Raw genomic sequence first — 13101 nt, forward strand, 5'->3', positions numbered from 1 at the left:
TTACAAAATGTAATGAGTATCTCTCTCACTTTATTAGGCTCACTAAACGAACATAGAGGTTTGATCCCACTAATACCAATTTAAATAATTTAGGATGCATAAATAGTATTAAATTCGACTCCACTGGAGTCTATTGTATGACTGCTGGGAATGACAGGACAGTAAGATTATGGAATCCATCTAAAAAGCTACACATAAAGAAGTTTTTCGGTATTTTATACATTTGATTAAAGAACTTTTATTAGGACCTCACAATTACGAGGTCAACGATGTGTGCCTCAGAGAAGATAATAAAAACTTTGTATCAGTAGGCGCTGAGCACTCAGCCTTTCTCTGGGATACTCTGGAGGCCAAGATCATAAGAAAGTATAACCATGGAGGTAAGAACTAAATTCAAACCTTTTTGTTTATTATTCCTCTTAGGGAAGATTTGCTGTTGTAATTATGTTTGGAGGAATGATCTTCTTGTAACTGGAAGTGAAGATAAAATGGTAAAAGTGTGGGACAATAGGTCAAAAAACCCAGTTCAGACCTTTCCAGACGCAAAGGATACAATATCTTGCGTAAATGAGCGGAATTCTACGATTTCAGCCTCATCAATGGACGGCCATGTCCGTCACTACGATCTTCGTAAGGGCGTTTTGAAGGACGACGCTTTCACTCACTCCGTAATTTCGTATGTTTCTTACTCCTTAATTCCACTTAGGTTCTCAATGCTAACTGGAGTACCGGACTGTTACATTTTTGCCTCCCTGGACGACACAATAAAACTAGTGGATAACGGCACCGTTCTGGCCTCTTACAAGGGGCAAACCTACGACAACTACAAAGTTAACTGTGTTTTTGACCCTTTTGAGAAATTTATCATTTCTGGCTGTTCCTCAGGCGATATCCTATTCTGGCCCATTAATAGCACTTCAGAGTCCTGCGAGGTTCTGGTAGAGTCTGCCCACCAGGGTGTTATTACCACCCTGTCCTTTTCAAACCCTGAGCTATTAAACTCCACGGGAAAACTTAAAAAAGATGTGGAAAAAAACGTCCGTGAGCTCGTTTTAAAGGAAGACAACCTCCTAGTCTCCGGTGGTAGGGACGGTCACCTAAAAATTTGGAATTTGTCCTATAAGTATCTATACTTTACTATAGTACATGTAAATATTGAAAATCAAATGTTTATAAATTGTGATGATATTATTTGTTAAACAGCCAGGAGAATGGATATCTCGATCCTGTCTTGGTACTACTATATTCTTCATCTTCTGAATCGGACTCTTGTTCCTCACCATCAGTCAATTGTGCCTGATACCTCAGGACGTACTTGAGTGGATTCCTCCTTATCTTGTCCTTTATACAAATTGCAAACTTCAAGTCCTCATATTCAATCTAATAATCAAATGTGTTGATTTGTAAAAATACCAGTGTGTTAAAAAAGCTAAAGAATCCAAAATACGTGTCATCAATGACCTAAATTAATAATTAACCAAGTACACATACTTCTGAAGTCCAATAAATCTCACTGGATTCTGAGGTGATGTAGTTGTTGTCAAATTCAAAGCTCCTCCACAGCTTTGAGTTTGAGAAGTAAGGGTTTTCGTTGAAATAGAATGAAATTTCAAAGGACTCAACCTTTTCGTTCGAGTCGAAAACCTCAACCCTGATATCGTTTAAGTATTGCAAAATGTCAAAATCCTTCTCACAGATCCAAAAACGCGTTGATTTGGAGCCGAGCAAAGCATGTAGCCAGAATTTCGGCCAACTTCTGGTAGCATGTTCAGGATTATCAATATTTATAACTTTATCATCCAAGTTTAGTTTCTCAAGGCTGAGCTCAAACTCGTTTGTGGGCTCTCTAGACCTTAATTCTCGACCATTATCAGAAACAACCACAGTTTCCTCATTATTTACCAGAGTTTTACATGATGTTTGAGGATTATTTAAAATGTGTAACATATCATCGGAAATTAGGTTCAATTGGTCATTATACCACTTGTATAACTCCGATAATTTAGAGTTAAATTCGTCAGATAAATCCGATCCTTTGTTCTGAAGTTTCTTCAAACTATCTATCACGACTGAATCTTGCATTTTAAACTAATTATTTTACATTCTGACCTTATCCAGCCACACAGTACACATTCCGTTCATGATGGAACCTAAGTATACATTTGTTTCAAAATTTCAGTTTATTTAAAATTTTAAACAAAATATTAGTCATAAATAAAATTTATATATAAGTAAAGATAAGAAAAAGCAAACCTCCAGAAAGAATAAGCCCTACATCTGGGTTTGGGTGTACATCAGCGGAAGAGATGTTCTGGTTATTTGATCCAGGTTCAGACTGGCATGACAAATTATCAATAATATTACCAGAAGAGATATCTAAAATAAAAGCTTTCACAGAATTTACGGTGTTTAGGCTTGGAATCACCAAATTGTTACCATATTGGCAGATTCTCCTCCAATTCATAAATAAGATCTGATCGTCGCTCAGAAAGTCAAGATTACTGTCATTTACATAATTTTCATACATAATTTTCCTATGATTCTTACACACAAAGTTTTCCTCGTCACATTCATACTCGAATGTGCTGAGAACACTCGAGTCTCCAACAGTCGCCATCTTTGAGCTTTTATCGTCCACAATCAGGTCCCAAACGCCCATTTCACCACATCCTCCGTCTATAGTCTGGATCGGAACTAGAGAATTAGAGTCCCAGACCCTTATATTTTCGTTGAACCCGCAGGTTATTATCTTTCCTGGGACATTCAAGCTCATTGAGGATAGAGGAGCAACATGGGCCCAGAGTGAAACCAAAGGCTTGTTCCAGGCCTTAATTTCAGGTGAATTTCTCTGAGAGTTGTATTTATTGTTTGTAGACATTAGTCTAAGGTCCCAGAGCCTCAGGAAGCCGTCTCCTCCTCCCGTGTATATCATAAAATCGTATTCTGGAGTAGGATAAACACAAAAAGTGCCTCCTATATATGTATCATGAATTGTTAACAGATTGTTGTCCTTATTTAAATGCTTTCCAACCATGTTTAGTGCGCTTATTGTTACGAAACCGTCTGATGAGGAGACGTATACGCATCTTCCTGAATTACTGAATGAGAAGTCGCATAAATGTGGCAGATTCACGTCATTTTCCATGAAAATATTCTCCAAGTACTTATAGTTTGAGCTTTTCTGTGCTTTCAGGTCCATCATCCTGATATATCCAGAGGAATCTACGGCAACGGCCAGGGAATCACCTGGCTGAGGCGAGAATCGGACCCTGGTCACACAACTATTTACATCTCCTTTAAAGCTATAATATGGAAACATAATATATACTAGTACACATTTTAAAAATATTAACTGGTGTCGGATTACTGTACACTACTTTGTTCTTCACCACAATGGGAGAATGATCTAAAAAATAGAGTTTATTGAGCTGAAAAATACATTTTTTACTATAAATACAAGAAACTTACTTTGACAATAAATTTACATACTTAAGCTCCACCTTGTTCAATTCACGTCTTGACAGCTCTTCCAAGGAGTCCTCAATCAGATTATATTTATCTAAATTAAGAACATAACAGCACCTAAACCAATTATATATATAAATCCACACAAATATTTGTCTGTATAATGATACCAAGCAACTTGAGTGATGACTTGAGTTGGTGATTCCCTCATTATAGGTATATATTTCCTCAAAAGATGATCCACAATATCTGAACAAATGATAAAATGTCAACAATACCTTTCTTGTTAAAATTACATCTCTTTATTGTCTCAAATATCTGAGCATGGGACATTGGATCAATATAATCGTACTCCTTGACCCTGTTGAAGCAGTCGTTAATAAAGTCAGAATGGTCATATTTTAGCTTTGACAAGCTCCACATAACATTCGCTAGAGTCAATTAGATTATAAAACTACTCACCAAGTTCACGTACCCTTATTGAGGGCAAAAGTTTCTTTATGTTTTGAACAAGTTCTAAAAGAAAGAATTATTAATATTCCAAACCTCTTATGACTGAGTAGTTTCTAATGTTAAGTCTTGCCATTGAGCTTAGACAGTTGGATAAGTTTTCATGCTTCATCAAATGTGAGTACTCAGTGATATACTCAAAGATTACTGAGAGACAAGATAAGTCATTAATTTTAAATATCGACAAAACATACAACACCAGTGGTATCAGGTGAGGCTCAAAATTTTCTTTATTTATATCCTTAATTAGTTCCAATAACCTAGGAAACAGGACCTCATCGAAAATGTTCAATTTAGCAAAGGAGTATAGAATTAAAACTGAGTTTGTTGCTGAAATTTCAGAGATGATTCTATCAGTTAAGCACATTTTAGAGACACTGTTCATGATACTCTTTACCAAGTTCGAGTCCACAGTGATCTTTAGGTTCTTGAGTAAAACCAGAGTCTGAGCGATTGTTGCCAAGTCTATGCTATTTGCTTCATCTATTCTTTCAAGCGCAATTGGCAATACTTTATTGTAAAAATTGGTCTCCTTCATTCCCATCTTACATACGCCTGAAACAAACTACACAATTTAGTGAAATACTGTTAATTAATGGGTATAAGTAGTAAACTGGCATCATATAAGATCTTTTAGATATAAAGTTTGAGATTGTGTTGGACCAATTAGGGTTCTTATTGTCTGGGAATATCTCAGTTATGTTATATGCTATTGTTCTCACTTCCGACACAGTGAACTGGTTTATCCTGCTAAGAGCAGAATCTACCAGTTTTTTACATCTTTCGTAATCCACATTCTTATTTTCAGAGTGTAATCTGGAACATTTCTCTACATATAAATGTAAGTTAATGTCGAGATGATTAATATATAATCCAACCTATATATTTAGCGATATCTGCTGGAGTTTCATGATTTTTATCGACTTTTAAATTACTTTGACGTACTATACAACCGATATTTCTGCGATAAATGAGGAAAATTGATGGAATCCGGAAAGAAAACATTTCCAGGAATTTTTACGAAAAAAACATTTTATATTTACACTAAAGCAAAACAAAAATATGAACATGGTATGTTTAATATTTTTAAATTATTTATTCAGTATTTTGACTCTAACTATTGGAACGCATATTATGACGGGTAAGAATGGTTCAGAAATAAACGATACTCACAATTTTAGAGATGATGAACATATTGAATGGTATGACTCATGGGTTGATATATCAAAGAACATTCCTTTGGAAATAAAGGTTGATTCTAGGGTTCTACACATCGGTTGTGGTTCATCAAGTTAGAAAATTATACCTACACATTATTTACTTTAGGTCTAGGAATCGATTTATTTAATTCTGGAGTTGAATCTGTCATAAATGCTGATTTTTCTGAAGTTTGTATTAACTTGATGAAAAAGAAATACCCTCATCTCACCTGTAAACTACTGAAATCATACTCTTGTTTAGATATTCTTCTCGACGCTCTTGATATTGATACGAAATTTTCTGAAAACTTTTTCGACTTTATTATTGACAAGGGGTGTTTGGATTCCATTCTGGTTGCTATCATTTATTCATTTTTTTCTAGTGCCATGAAAATTACCAGGAAAAGGTCCAAAAACTTTTAGAAAACTTTTACACCTGCTTAAAGTTTATCTCATAGATATTTTTAGCTAAAGTTATAAAATATACAGAAAAATTTAACTAATTTGAATATTTTATATGAAATGGAAATTTAGAGTGGAAGGTTATTTAATAGTAATTTCTGGAGGGAACCCAGAGGAAAGATTAATCTACTTCAACGTATGTTAATTGTAAAATTAAGTTATTTAGAATGATGTGTGGAAGGTTGAGGTTGTAAAAATGAGGAAGCAGGGAGTGGATTTACTAGCGAATTTTGAAGATGAGGAGGTTGTTGAGGAAATTCCAGAAATAAACTATTTTTACACGTATATATGCCTGAAAAGATCTTTGGACTCGATTTAATAGCATGCGTGAATCACTTATGTGTTAATAACACCAATGGTTCACGAGAATTTTTTCAATAAAAATTATATGTTAATATTTTAAGATGGTATCTTATTTACAAAGTAGGGAGAACTTGTGTAATGGACAATCACACACACCTTGTCATAGAATTGTCCCAAATGATGAGGAAGGTTCTGAGATAGAGTTTGAAGGTTGGATTCAAATGGGCAATCCTGTTAGGGAACGGACTCGGGGTTGTGTTGGAAGTTGTCAAAGATCCTGTTCAATGAATTCTCCAAATATGCACCTTTTACAAAATGATAACAACTGTTGCTCAAATAATGATGTGATTAATGTTTTGTGGGAGCACACTCCAAAAAACAGTTGTAATCACTTATGTCCTCACAATTTAAACGTTTATAATTCTGTTAGAAGGGTGGCTAGGTGTCCAGATTGCAATGGGAAAATTAATGTAGTTGAAAAACAGATTAGAAATGAAAACGAGATATATTATGTGAACAATAGGCAGAATCCTCCTTCCGTTGTCGTTCAGAAGCCGCAGACTGTGGTTGTCAGGAATAGATCTAGGCCTCCCATTATTGTACAACAGCCTCCTCCTAACGTTATTGTTAAAAACGACCCTCCTCAGCCTATTTACGTTCAGAACCCTCCTCCTAACATCACTGTCAAGAACACTGCACCTGAGAGGGGGATGAATGAAGAGCCCTTTATTAGACAATCAGCTTGTGGCATGAATAGGAGCGTTCAAAACGTCCCGATTCCTCAAAAGAGGAACCACTGCATATACCATTGCAAGTATCCTTGCTGTGTAAATTATAATACCTAATATGAATTCTTAGATTCATTTTAAGTAGTAAATTATTCTTTATAATTCATATTCTTATGTGAGAATAGAATACAACCACTGAACCTTCGGGGTTCAGGGAATGAGCCAGTTCAAGAGATCCAAAAATTCCAGGGATTAAATTATGCTTTTCCTAAAACCAAACTACTTTCAACACATTTAATTAAAATATATAACTTTTATTACATTAAATTTGATAACCACCAGTGCTTGAATTCAAGTCTGCATGTGTTGTACTTTTGCCTGTATAAATTTATTGAACAGATTAGGGCCACCACTTTTGAAGAGTAAAAAGTGTGATATCGATACAGATGTGAATCCTAATATACAAAACACGTGGAAGAGCTCGTGATATTCGAACACCCCAGGCACCAGGTTCGGAAATTTCGAACCGTAAACAGTTGCTCCCATTAAATAGAAGGTACCGCCCAAAAGTAAAAATAGGAAAACTTGAGTACTCTTGAGTTTGAACAGAATTTGATATGATACAAAAAAATATGGTAATGATGATAACACATAAACAATAGACCTAGTAGGCTTTGAGGTATAGCAGAAGTTGTAAATCAGGGACGAGAAGACTCCTAAAAATTTTATTTAAACTAAAAAATACCTATGAAAAGGACTATGTAATGGAAGACTGCACAAATTATTACGGAATTATCGCTCATCAACACAGTGTATGCCGGCAAACCGCACCCACCGATCATTAGAAATATTCCTAAATACTTAAATCATTACACCTCTTACCTGCGTAGTCTATCTTCCTTAGTATTGAGTAGAGTTCCTGGTCCCAGATTTTGCAGTGGAGTATGATGCTTGATAGATAATTGAATGCTGCGCATGTCAGAAATATGATAAACGCCAATTTATCCAAAACAATATCGTATTTTACAAACAGGTATGACACAAGCGGGAACACCAGAAAGAAAACAATGTTTATCTTACCTCTGAGGAGTGGAACTTTTCCCCTATCTTTTCTCAATTGTTCCTTCTCTACTACCTTTTCGGGTTCTAACATTTTTAATTATTTATAATAACCTGATTAATCAAATTAGAGAAATCATATTTTTGGAATTTTTATTCAGAAACTTATAGTTTGCACCGAAAATAAAATTAAAAAGGGTCAAAATTACGTTTATAATAGTTTACAAAAGGTTTGAAATAATAGTATGGAATTTTACTAAATTTATGTGTTGGATCTAAACGACAAAATACGGACACATACACAAAACAAACAGCCACTATGGGGAAAATATCAAAAATTAGTGACGTTTTTAAGACTTATTTTTAGTTTTACCATATTACTTGCGTTTATCTTCAGAAACATAAGTTTAGGGTGTAAAATATCACAAAAATCCAGAAACTTACTATTCTTAATTCGTTATATTTTAATGTACACAATTTTCATATTTTACTCTTCAAATTTATTTAATAATTATATTTATTAATTTCTAAATTTAATCTTCTATCTTTCTTGTCAGGTACCTAAATATGTTTCTGATTAGCATATTACTTTTTATTCACATTTAGATTATTTTTCAATAATTTAAATGATTATAATTTTTAAATTTTAATTATTTCAAGGTTATCAAATAAATCCTCTTAACTGATTTTTTTAAAAAAATTTGGCTTTCATATTTTCAGGCAATTAATTTACTCCACTATTTTAGCCAAATCACATTACAAAAATACATGAATATTCATGAATTTCATGAAAATCCAAAAACTATTTTTTTAAGCTCAAGATTTTAAATAGATCTTATGAAATCTTTAAAAAAAATTTCAAGGAATCAATCGACCACAATATTCACTGTTTCTATCATCTAATTAATAGAGAATGAAAATTAATCTTAATATTTCTGATGGAATTATTTATTTGTTGACAAAATTTCAAGTTTTTTCTTTAATTTACTCATTAAATTGGTTTCAATTATCAGTTTCATTTTTCTACCAGAGATTTCCAAGATATTTTCACCCTTAAGATCTTTAAGTTAATATAAACCAAACCAACTATTAATTCAAGTACAATGTGACTAAAACTAAATAACTTATAGAGATGCTTGAAAGAGGTTGAATGATATTAAAATTTACGATATTTAAAATGTTATGGGTTCTTTTAAAAGGTTTTAATTAAATGAGAATGTGTATAATTGAATGGTCTACATAACCTTTATATTACAACGCATAGAAATCAAATTTGCTATAATCATTACTAAATGCATAAATTCATGATGTTCGAAGATTCTTGGGATGAGATTCGGGAATTTTGCTCCGTAGCATAAACCACCTAATAAATAAAGGGTGGCTGAATATATAAGGTCCCATAAAACTGAAAATTCCCCCGATTTGTACAAAGCTACAGTTAGATAATGATTCATAAAGCCAAAACAAGTGAATGCTATCACTCTAACCCATTTCGGCATCCCACAAAAATCGTATATGAGGCACTGAAAGATCACTGAAAAAATGAGAAATGAATAACTTACAGAAAAGACCGACTCCCCAGAGCCCTAACGTATAAAAAACAGAGAAATCGTTCTTTATAAGACTTAAGTACACAGGGAGGTAGCATGTTAGAATCCACATGAAAATAACTGAAAAACATAAAATTGAGGTTGCAAACCTGCATAATCAACTCTTTTAATAATGCTTCTTTGCTCGATACTCAAATCCCTATTATGATAGAACGCCGTCACCAAAGTATTGCAAGCCGAGCAAAAGAATGAAATGTATATTCCGAGTTTAAACCAAGTGTGGGTCTTTTTGCCATAAATTTTGCAACTTCCGTATAAAATAACTAAAAGGTTAAATATGTATACTCGCCCTCTGAGGAATGGGACCTTTTTCCTCGGAGATTCAAAACTTGAGAATTTCTTGTTCAACCACTCTGTACATTCTCGAATCATTTTGAGAAATACAGTACAAGATTGAATTATTCAATCATATTGTCCATTATGAGTGCTAAGAAAATACATCTCTTGAATGTATTTTGTTGTTTAAGGGGAATTTCTGTTTGAATCTATGGGGAGTAAAACTGTGTATATTCTCTCAGGTTTCAATCAATTTATCCTTTTTGTTCTCCAATAAGAGTTAATGTTCAAGTACACCTAGATGAGTCATCAATATATACGCGTTCATTCATGATATATCCTATAGTTGAATAATTTCAGTTATTCAAACAACCCCAGTTTATATAAACATAGAAATAGATAGAACTACATTATTTGCGTGTAAATGGCCTTCATGGACTCAGCTTCGTTAATTGAAAATTGAGAAAGAACGATGCCAAAAATGCCAGCCAGCAGAAAACATGAAACAGCTCATGAGATTCGAAAATTCCAGGAACCAAGTTCGGACTATCTTTAGCGTAGAAAACCGATCCTGTTATGTAAAAAAACGCGGTCAAGAATCCCATTACTGCTGAATAATATTGACCGTTTGCTATAAATTTATATTCCAGATAAACGTATGGAGCCCCGAAGAACGGGTATATAATAGATCGAAACGATTTTGTTGTGTTGATAAAATTAAATATCAATGATCCGAAAACACCTAAAAATTCTTATTTATATAACAACAAACCGCCAAATATGACAAGCCAGTGAATTAATGATATAAATAACATTGTCGAATCATTTTTCATATAGTACAGAAATGCTGGGAACGCAGAGCTTCCTATCACTAGAAAAATCCCTAAAACAAATTTATATTAGTTATTTTTTTATTTATATAGTTTAGTACCTGCATAGTCTAGTCTTTTGAACAAGGAATCTCTTGACGTATCCCACTTTTTGAGGTGTAGGATTGAACTGGCGAAAACATTAAATAAACAGCAAGCGAAAAATATAAAATATGCGACTATAATTTGTTTTTCATCGTGATTTTTAACCACGGAGACTGCGAGAATGGGTAGCGAGAGAACATTTAGAACGTGGATTCTACCCCTGAAGAAGGGGAGATTCCTTCCATTTACTATTTTGGGAAGCATCAAGATATTATTTTACAATTTATTTGTTATTGAAAGATTTAAAGTGTATTCATGAGCAAAAAACTCAAATGTGTAGAGTGATTCAAAATATTGTACAATGAATGAATTTATATTGAATGATCTGATTAAGAGAAATGAGTTATGATCAAGATAATATGAATAAATAATTTTAAAACATGTTAAATTAGAATGAGAAATTATAAAAATCTATACAAAGAATTATTTATGAAGTACAGAAAAAAAAGATGCCCCCATTAGTGTACTACTTCAATATTCCATGGTCTGGTGGACTTGAAAAATTCATCCATTAGCATTCTAGCCTTTTTGGCGATATTATACTCTGGAAAAAAACACACTCTTGATAATTTGACATCTCCCTAATAAAAATTATTAAATATTGTGGAAAAGCGTGGAAGGTAACTGGACTACAAAATACCTCAGCTTCTCTAAACATTCTTGTATACGGATTCTCAGTTAAATTGTAAGATTTGATCTCGTGTTCTCCGACCCTTAAAATATTTTCGACTCCGTTTAAAACAACTTTAGAAAGCTTAATGCTGCTTTGATCTGAAGGATCACATTTTACTATGAAATCTAGCATGTTTGAGATTAATTGCATACAAGTACCATCACCTAAAACAAAAAATTATTATTGAAAAACTTTTATTTATCTAGATTTGGCTATTAGACTTATTTTCATGATACTAGTATTTCTGGATTATATATATATATCTGAGTATAATATTATATTGACATACCTAGATGATTTGATTTAGAATTACATGATATTATATATCCTATTTGTTTCCGGTTAGCTTTGGAAAGGCAGGCACAAATTGCGTAGGCCGACTCGACTCTCACGGTATGGTCCAAATCATTTTGGAAAATAGCAACTAAAGTTTTCAGCGCGTCAGAGTCGATTATTGCCTGGACTTCGCTGTCAGTTTCACACGCTAAGTTTCCTAGAGTGTTACAGGCTCTAGCCTTGCATTTCGATGTCGTGATCGGGCAATTCAATAGCCTTACCAGTGAGTCTGGCACGTCACTTTCTATTAATGAAAGTATTTGGTTGTGGTTTGAGGTAAACGCCATTTTACTAATCACAGACAGTGCTCCAAATGAAAGTTCATTGAATGCTTGGTCAACGTTTATATTTAATTTAGGCGAACTAACCATATGCTTTTGTGAGACTTCAGACTTCTTGTTGCACTTACTCTCCAATGCAACTAGTGCTTCGTGCTTGTTTGCAACAACCAGGGATAATTCAATTATCCTTTTCAGACCTCCTGACTCAAGAAATAAGTCAACTCCGTAGGAATGTTCGCAAATCGTGACCAGAGTACTACAAGCAGTTGAAAGTATTTGAGTTTCCTGGGTTCTGTGGAGCACTGAAACCAAATACTCAACAATCCTTCTACTCAACTTTATGGTAAAGCATAAATTTGACTGAAGTGTCCCAGGAGATAAATCATCTGACTCATTTGATTTAAACAAGATTTTGACAACAATTACGTTGCATAGTTGGACAGACGACTCATCAACGATATTAAAAAAACAACTAACTATCCTATTAAGCAGGTCGTTTGATAGGTTAAAATGGCAAATAATATTTCTAATAGTTGAAATACATGACGTCCACACTTCCATATTAGAGTTTATGTCGGTACTGGCGACTTCGGAAATTGATATTAAAGTCATAAGGAGCTCAATTGTAAAAAGTTTGCCGTAAATTTCGGGCGGTAGATATGATGATGAAGCAAAAAGTAATTTTACTGATTCCTTCAAAAGTTCGTTATAGTATTCTCCAGCGATTAGTGGTTTAGCCACCTTCTCCTCCAGTAATTCCAGGCTTAAAATTTGATCCAAATCATTCTTGCATAAAATCTGGTTCCTATCATTATAAATTGATGAACTTCCGTAATTCGCTATGACTGAATTTAGGATTACTTTGATTGACTTGATCCTTTTGGATACGTCTGAAAATTTTAGGAGACCTTCGATCACTTCGTTCAGCAAATAGTCTCTCACTTTAAATTTGTTCTCTAAATTTGTAACTAAAACAGACATTGTTCCTTCTGAACAGTCAGAAGTGTCTTCATTGCACATATCCATCGTTTCACTCTCTGATTTCGAAAGATGATAGTACAGTTATTTTACAAATTGCAGCAGGACAAATTACCATTTATAGAAAATTTAAATATTAAAATTATTGGTACAATTCCATTTTAATTCATAATAAATGGACTCAGGATGGGGAAGGTATAAACAACCAAGTATTAATCTGACTATAAAAAATTTTCAGTTAAATTAA

At 33.6% G+C, this 13101-nt stretch overlaps 9 protein-coding genes across 9 annotated transcripts, besides 25 other annotated features; 3 read left to right on the plus strand and 6 right to left on the minus strand.

Annotated features, from left to right (window-relative positions):
- Window positions 1-12: 12 nt before the first annotated feature.
- TA07175 (uncharacterized protein) lies at window positions 13-1199 on the plus strand (the record flags this gene model as incomplete). Its single annotated transcript, XM_947777.1, has 4 exons — window positions 13-58; window positions 94-210; window positions 246-380; window positions 424-1199. The coding sequence occupies 4 exons, from the start codon at window positions 13-15 to the stop codon at window positions 1197-1199; spliced, it is 1074 nt and encodes a 357-aa protein (XP_952870.1).
- Window positions 1189-2082, minus strand: TA07180 (nucleosome/chromatin assembly factor, putative; the record flags this gene model as incomplete). Its single annotated transcript, XM_947778.1, has 3 exons — window positions 1189-1380; window positions 1414-1461; window positions 1492-2082. 3 exons carry the CDS (start codon window positions 2080-2082, stop codon window positions 1189-1191), a joined length of 831 nt encoding a protein of 276 aa, XP_952871.1.
- A 139-nt stretch (window positions 2083-2221) lies between these two features.
- Window positions 2222-4519, minus strand: TA07185 (uncharacterized protein; the record flags this gene model as incomplete). The annotated part of the gene is made up of 7 exons (XM_947779.1): window positions 2222-3294; window positions 3329-3428; window positions 3486-3582; window positions 3636-3714; window positions 3744-3896; window positions 3928-3981; window positions 4012-4519. The coding sequence occupies 7 exons, from the start codon at window positions 4517-4519 to the stop codon at window positions 2222-2224; spliced, it is 2064 nt and encodes a 687-aa protein (XP_952872.1).
- Window positions 4520-4958: 439 nt separating this feature from the next.
- TA07190 (uncharacterized protein) lies at window positions 4959-5955 on the plus strand (the record flags this gene model as incomplete). The annotated part of the gene is made up of 6 exons (XM_947780.1): window positions 4959-5116; window positions 5157-5266; window positions 5302-5528; window positions 5558-5619; window positions 5709-5772; window positions 5803-5955. The coding sequence occupies 6 exons, from the start codon at window positions 4959-4961 to the stop codon at window positions 5953-5955; spliced, it is 774 nt and encodes a 257-aa protein (XP_952873.1).
- Window positions 5956-6040: 85 nt separating this feature from the next.
- Window positions 6041-6784, plus strand: TA07195 (uncharacterized protein; the record flags this gene model as incomplete). The annotated part of the gene is made up of 1 exon (XM_947781.1): window positions 6041-6784. The coding sequence occupies one exon, from the start codon at window positions 6041-6043 to the stop codon at window positions 6782-6784; it is 744 nt and encodes a 247-aa protein (XP_952874.1).
- Window positions 6785-7018: 234 nt separating this feature from the next.
- TA07200 (uncharacterized protein) lies at window positions 7019-7820 on the minus strand (the record flags this gene model as incomplete). The annotated part of the gene is made up of 3 exons (XM_947782.1): window positions 7019-7383; window positions 7413-7520; window positions 7550-7820. The coding sequence occupies 3 exons, from the start codon at window positions 7818-7820 to the stop codon at window positions 7019-7021; spliced, it is 744 nt and encodes a 247-aa protein (XP_952875.1).
- Window positions 7085-7153: a sequence feature (7 probable transmembrane helices predicted for TA07200 by TMHMM2.0 at aa 21-43, 53-75, 87-106, 116-138, 145-164, 169-191 and 204-226).
- Window positions 7190-7258: a sequence feature (7 probable transmembrane helices predicted for TA07200 by TMHMM2.0 at aa 21-43, 53-75, 87-106, 116-138, 145-164, 169-191 and 204-226).
- Window positions 7271-7330: a sequence feature (7 probable transmembrane helices predicted for TA07200 by TMHMM2.0 at aa 21-43, 53-75, 87-106, 116-138, 145-164, 169-191 and 204-226).
- Window positions 7349-7383: a sequence feature (7 probable transmembrane helices predicted for TA07200 by TMHMM2.0 at aa 21-43, 53-75, 87-106, 116-138, 145-164, 169-191 and 204-226).
- Window positions 7413-7446: a sequence feature (7 probable transmembrane helices predicted for TA07200 by TMHMM2.0 at aa 21-43, 53-75, 87-106, 116-138, 145-164, 169-191 and 204-226).
- Window positions 7474-7520: a sequence feature (7 probable transmembrane helices predicted for TA07200 by TMHMM2.0 at aa 21-43, 53-75, 87-106, 116-138, 145-164, 169-191 and 204-226).
- Window positions 7550-7562: a sequence feature (7 probable transmembrane helices predicted for TA07200 by TMHMM2.0 at aa 21-43, 53-75, 87-106, 116-138, 145-164, 169-191 and 204-226).
- Window positions 7596-7664: a sequence feature (7 probable transmembrane helices predicted for TA07200 by TMHMM2.0 at aa 21-43, 53-75, 87-106, 116-138, 145-164, 169-191 and 204-226).
- Window positions 7692-7760: a sequence feature (7 probable transmembrane helices predicted for TA07200 by TMHMM2.0 at aa 21-43, 53-75, 87-106, 116-138, 145-164, 169-191 and 204-226).
- Window positions 7692-7820: a sequence feature (Signal anchor predicted for TA07200 by SignalP 2.0 HMM (Signal peptide probability 0.000, signal anchor probability 0.889) with cleavage site probability 0.000 between residues 43 and 44).
- Window positions 7821-8961: 1141 nt separating this feature from the next.
- On the minus strand, window positions 8962-9708 carry TA07205 (uncharacterized protein; the record flags this gene model as incomplete). Its single annotated transcript, XM_947783.1, has 2 exons — window positions 8962-9312; window positions 9406-9708. 2 exons carry the CDS (start codon window positions 9706-9708, stop codon window positions 8962-8964), a joined length of 654 nt encoding a protein of 217 aa, XP_952876.1.
- Window positions 9070-9138: a sequence feature (4 probable transmembrane helices predicted for TA07205 by TMHMM2.0 at aa 53-75, 107-126, 133-155 and 160-182).
- Window positions 9151-9219: a sequence feature (4 probable transmembrane helices predicted for TA07205 by TMHMM2.0 at aa 53-75, 107-126, 133-155 and 160-182).
- Window positions 9238-9297: a sequence feature (4 probable transmembrane helices predicted for TA07205 by TMHMM2.0 at aa 53-75, 107-126, 133-155 and 160-182).
- Window positions 9484-9552: a sequence feature (4 probable transmembrane helices predicted for TA07205 by TMHMM2.0 at aa 53-75, 107-126, 133-155 and 160-182).
- Window positions 9580-9708: a sequence feature (Signal anchor predicted for TA07205 by SignalP 2.0 HMM (Signal peptide probability 0.005, signal anchor probability 0.631) with cleavage site probability 0.002 between residues 43 and 44).
- A 335-nt stretch (window positions 9709-10043) lies between these two features.
- On the minus strand, window positions 10044-10790 carry TA07210 (uncharacterized protein; the record flags this gene model as incomplete). The annotated part of the gene is made up of 3 exons (XM_947784.1): window positions 10044-10354; window positions 10385-10495; window positions 10544-10790. 3 exons carry the CDS (start codon window positions 10788-10790, stop codon window positions 10044-10046), a joined length of 669 nt encoding a protein of 222 aa, XP_952877.1.
- Window positions 10068-10121: a sequence feature (7 probable transmembrane helices predicted for TA07210 by TMHMM2.0 at aa 15-34, 41-63, 78-100, 107-129, 139-156, 161-183 and 198-215).
- Window positions 10164-10232: a sequence feature (7 probable transmembrane helices predicted for TA07210 by TMHMM2.0 at aa 15-34, 41-63, 78-100, 107-129, 139-156, 161-183 and 198-215).
- Window positions 10245-10298: a sequence feature (7 probable transmembrane helices predicted for TA07210 by TMHMM2.0 at aa 15-34, 41-63, 78-100, 107-129, 139-156, 161-183 and 198-215).
- Window positions 10326-10354: a sequence feature (7 probable transmembrane helices predicted for TA07210 by TMHMM2.0 at aa 15-34, 41-63, 78-100, 107-129, 139-156, 161-183 and 198-215).
- Window positions 10385-10424: a sequence feature (7 probable transmembrane helices predicted for TA07210 by TMHMM2.0 at aa 15-34, 41-63, 78-100, 107-129, 139-156, 161-183 and 198-215).
- Window positions 10443-10495: a sequence feature (7 probable transmembrane helices predicted for TA07210 by TMHMM2.0 at aa 15-34, 41-63, 78-100, 107-129, 139-156, 161-183 and 198-215).
- Window positions 10544-10559: a sequence feature (7 probable transmembrane helices predicted for TA07210 by TMHMM2.0 at aa 15-34, 41-63, 78-100, 107-129, 139-156, 161-183 and 198-215).
- Window positions 10602-10670: a sequence feature (7 probable transmembrane helices predicted for TA07210 by TMHMM2.0 at aa 15-34, 41-63, 78-100, 107-129, 139-156, 161-183 and 198-215).
- Window positions 10683-10790: a sequence feature (Signal anchor predicted for TA07210 by SignalP 2.0 HMM (Signal peptide probability 0.117, signal anchor probability 0.624) with cleavage site probability 0.039 between residues 36 and 37).
- Window positions 10689-10748: a sequence feature (7 probable transmembrane helices predicted for TA07210 by TMHMM2.0 at aa 15-34, 41-63, 78-100, 107-129, 139-156, 161-183 and 198-215).
- A 254-nt stretch (window positions 10791-11044) lies between the features above and the next one.
- TA07215 (uncharacterized protein) lies at window positions 11045-12902 on the minus strand (the record flags this gene model as incomplete). Its single annotated transcript, XM_947785.1, has 3 exons — window positions 11045-11167; window positions 11212-11423; window positions 11549-12902. The coding sequence occupies 3 exons, from the start codon at window positions 12900-12902 to the stop codon at window positions 11045-11047; spliced, it is 1689 nt and encodes a 562-aa protein (XP_952878.1).
- Window positions 12903-13101: the final 199 nt, after the last annotated feature.

Source organism: Theileria annulata, chromosome 4 (genome assembly GCF_000003225.4).
Source record: "Theileria annulata chromosome 4, complete sequence, *** SEQUENCING IN PROGRESS ***".
NCBI classification, from domain to species: domain Eukaryota; phylum Apicomplexa; class Aconoidasida; order Piroplasmida; family Theileriidae; genus Theileria; species Theileria annulata.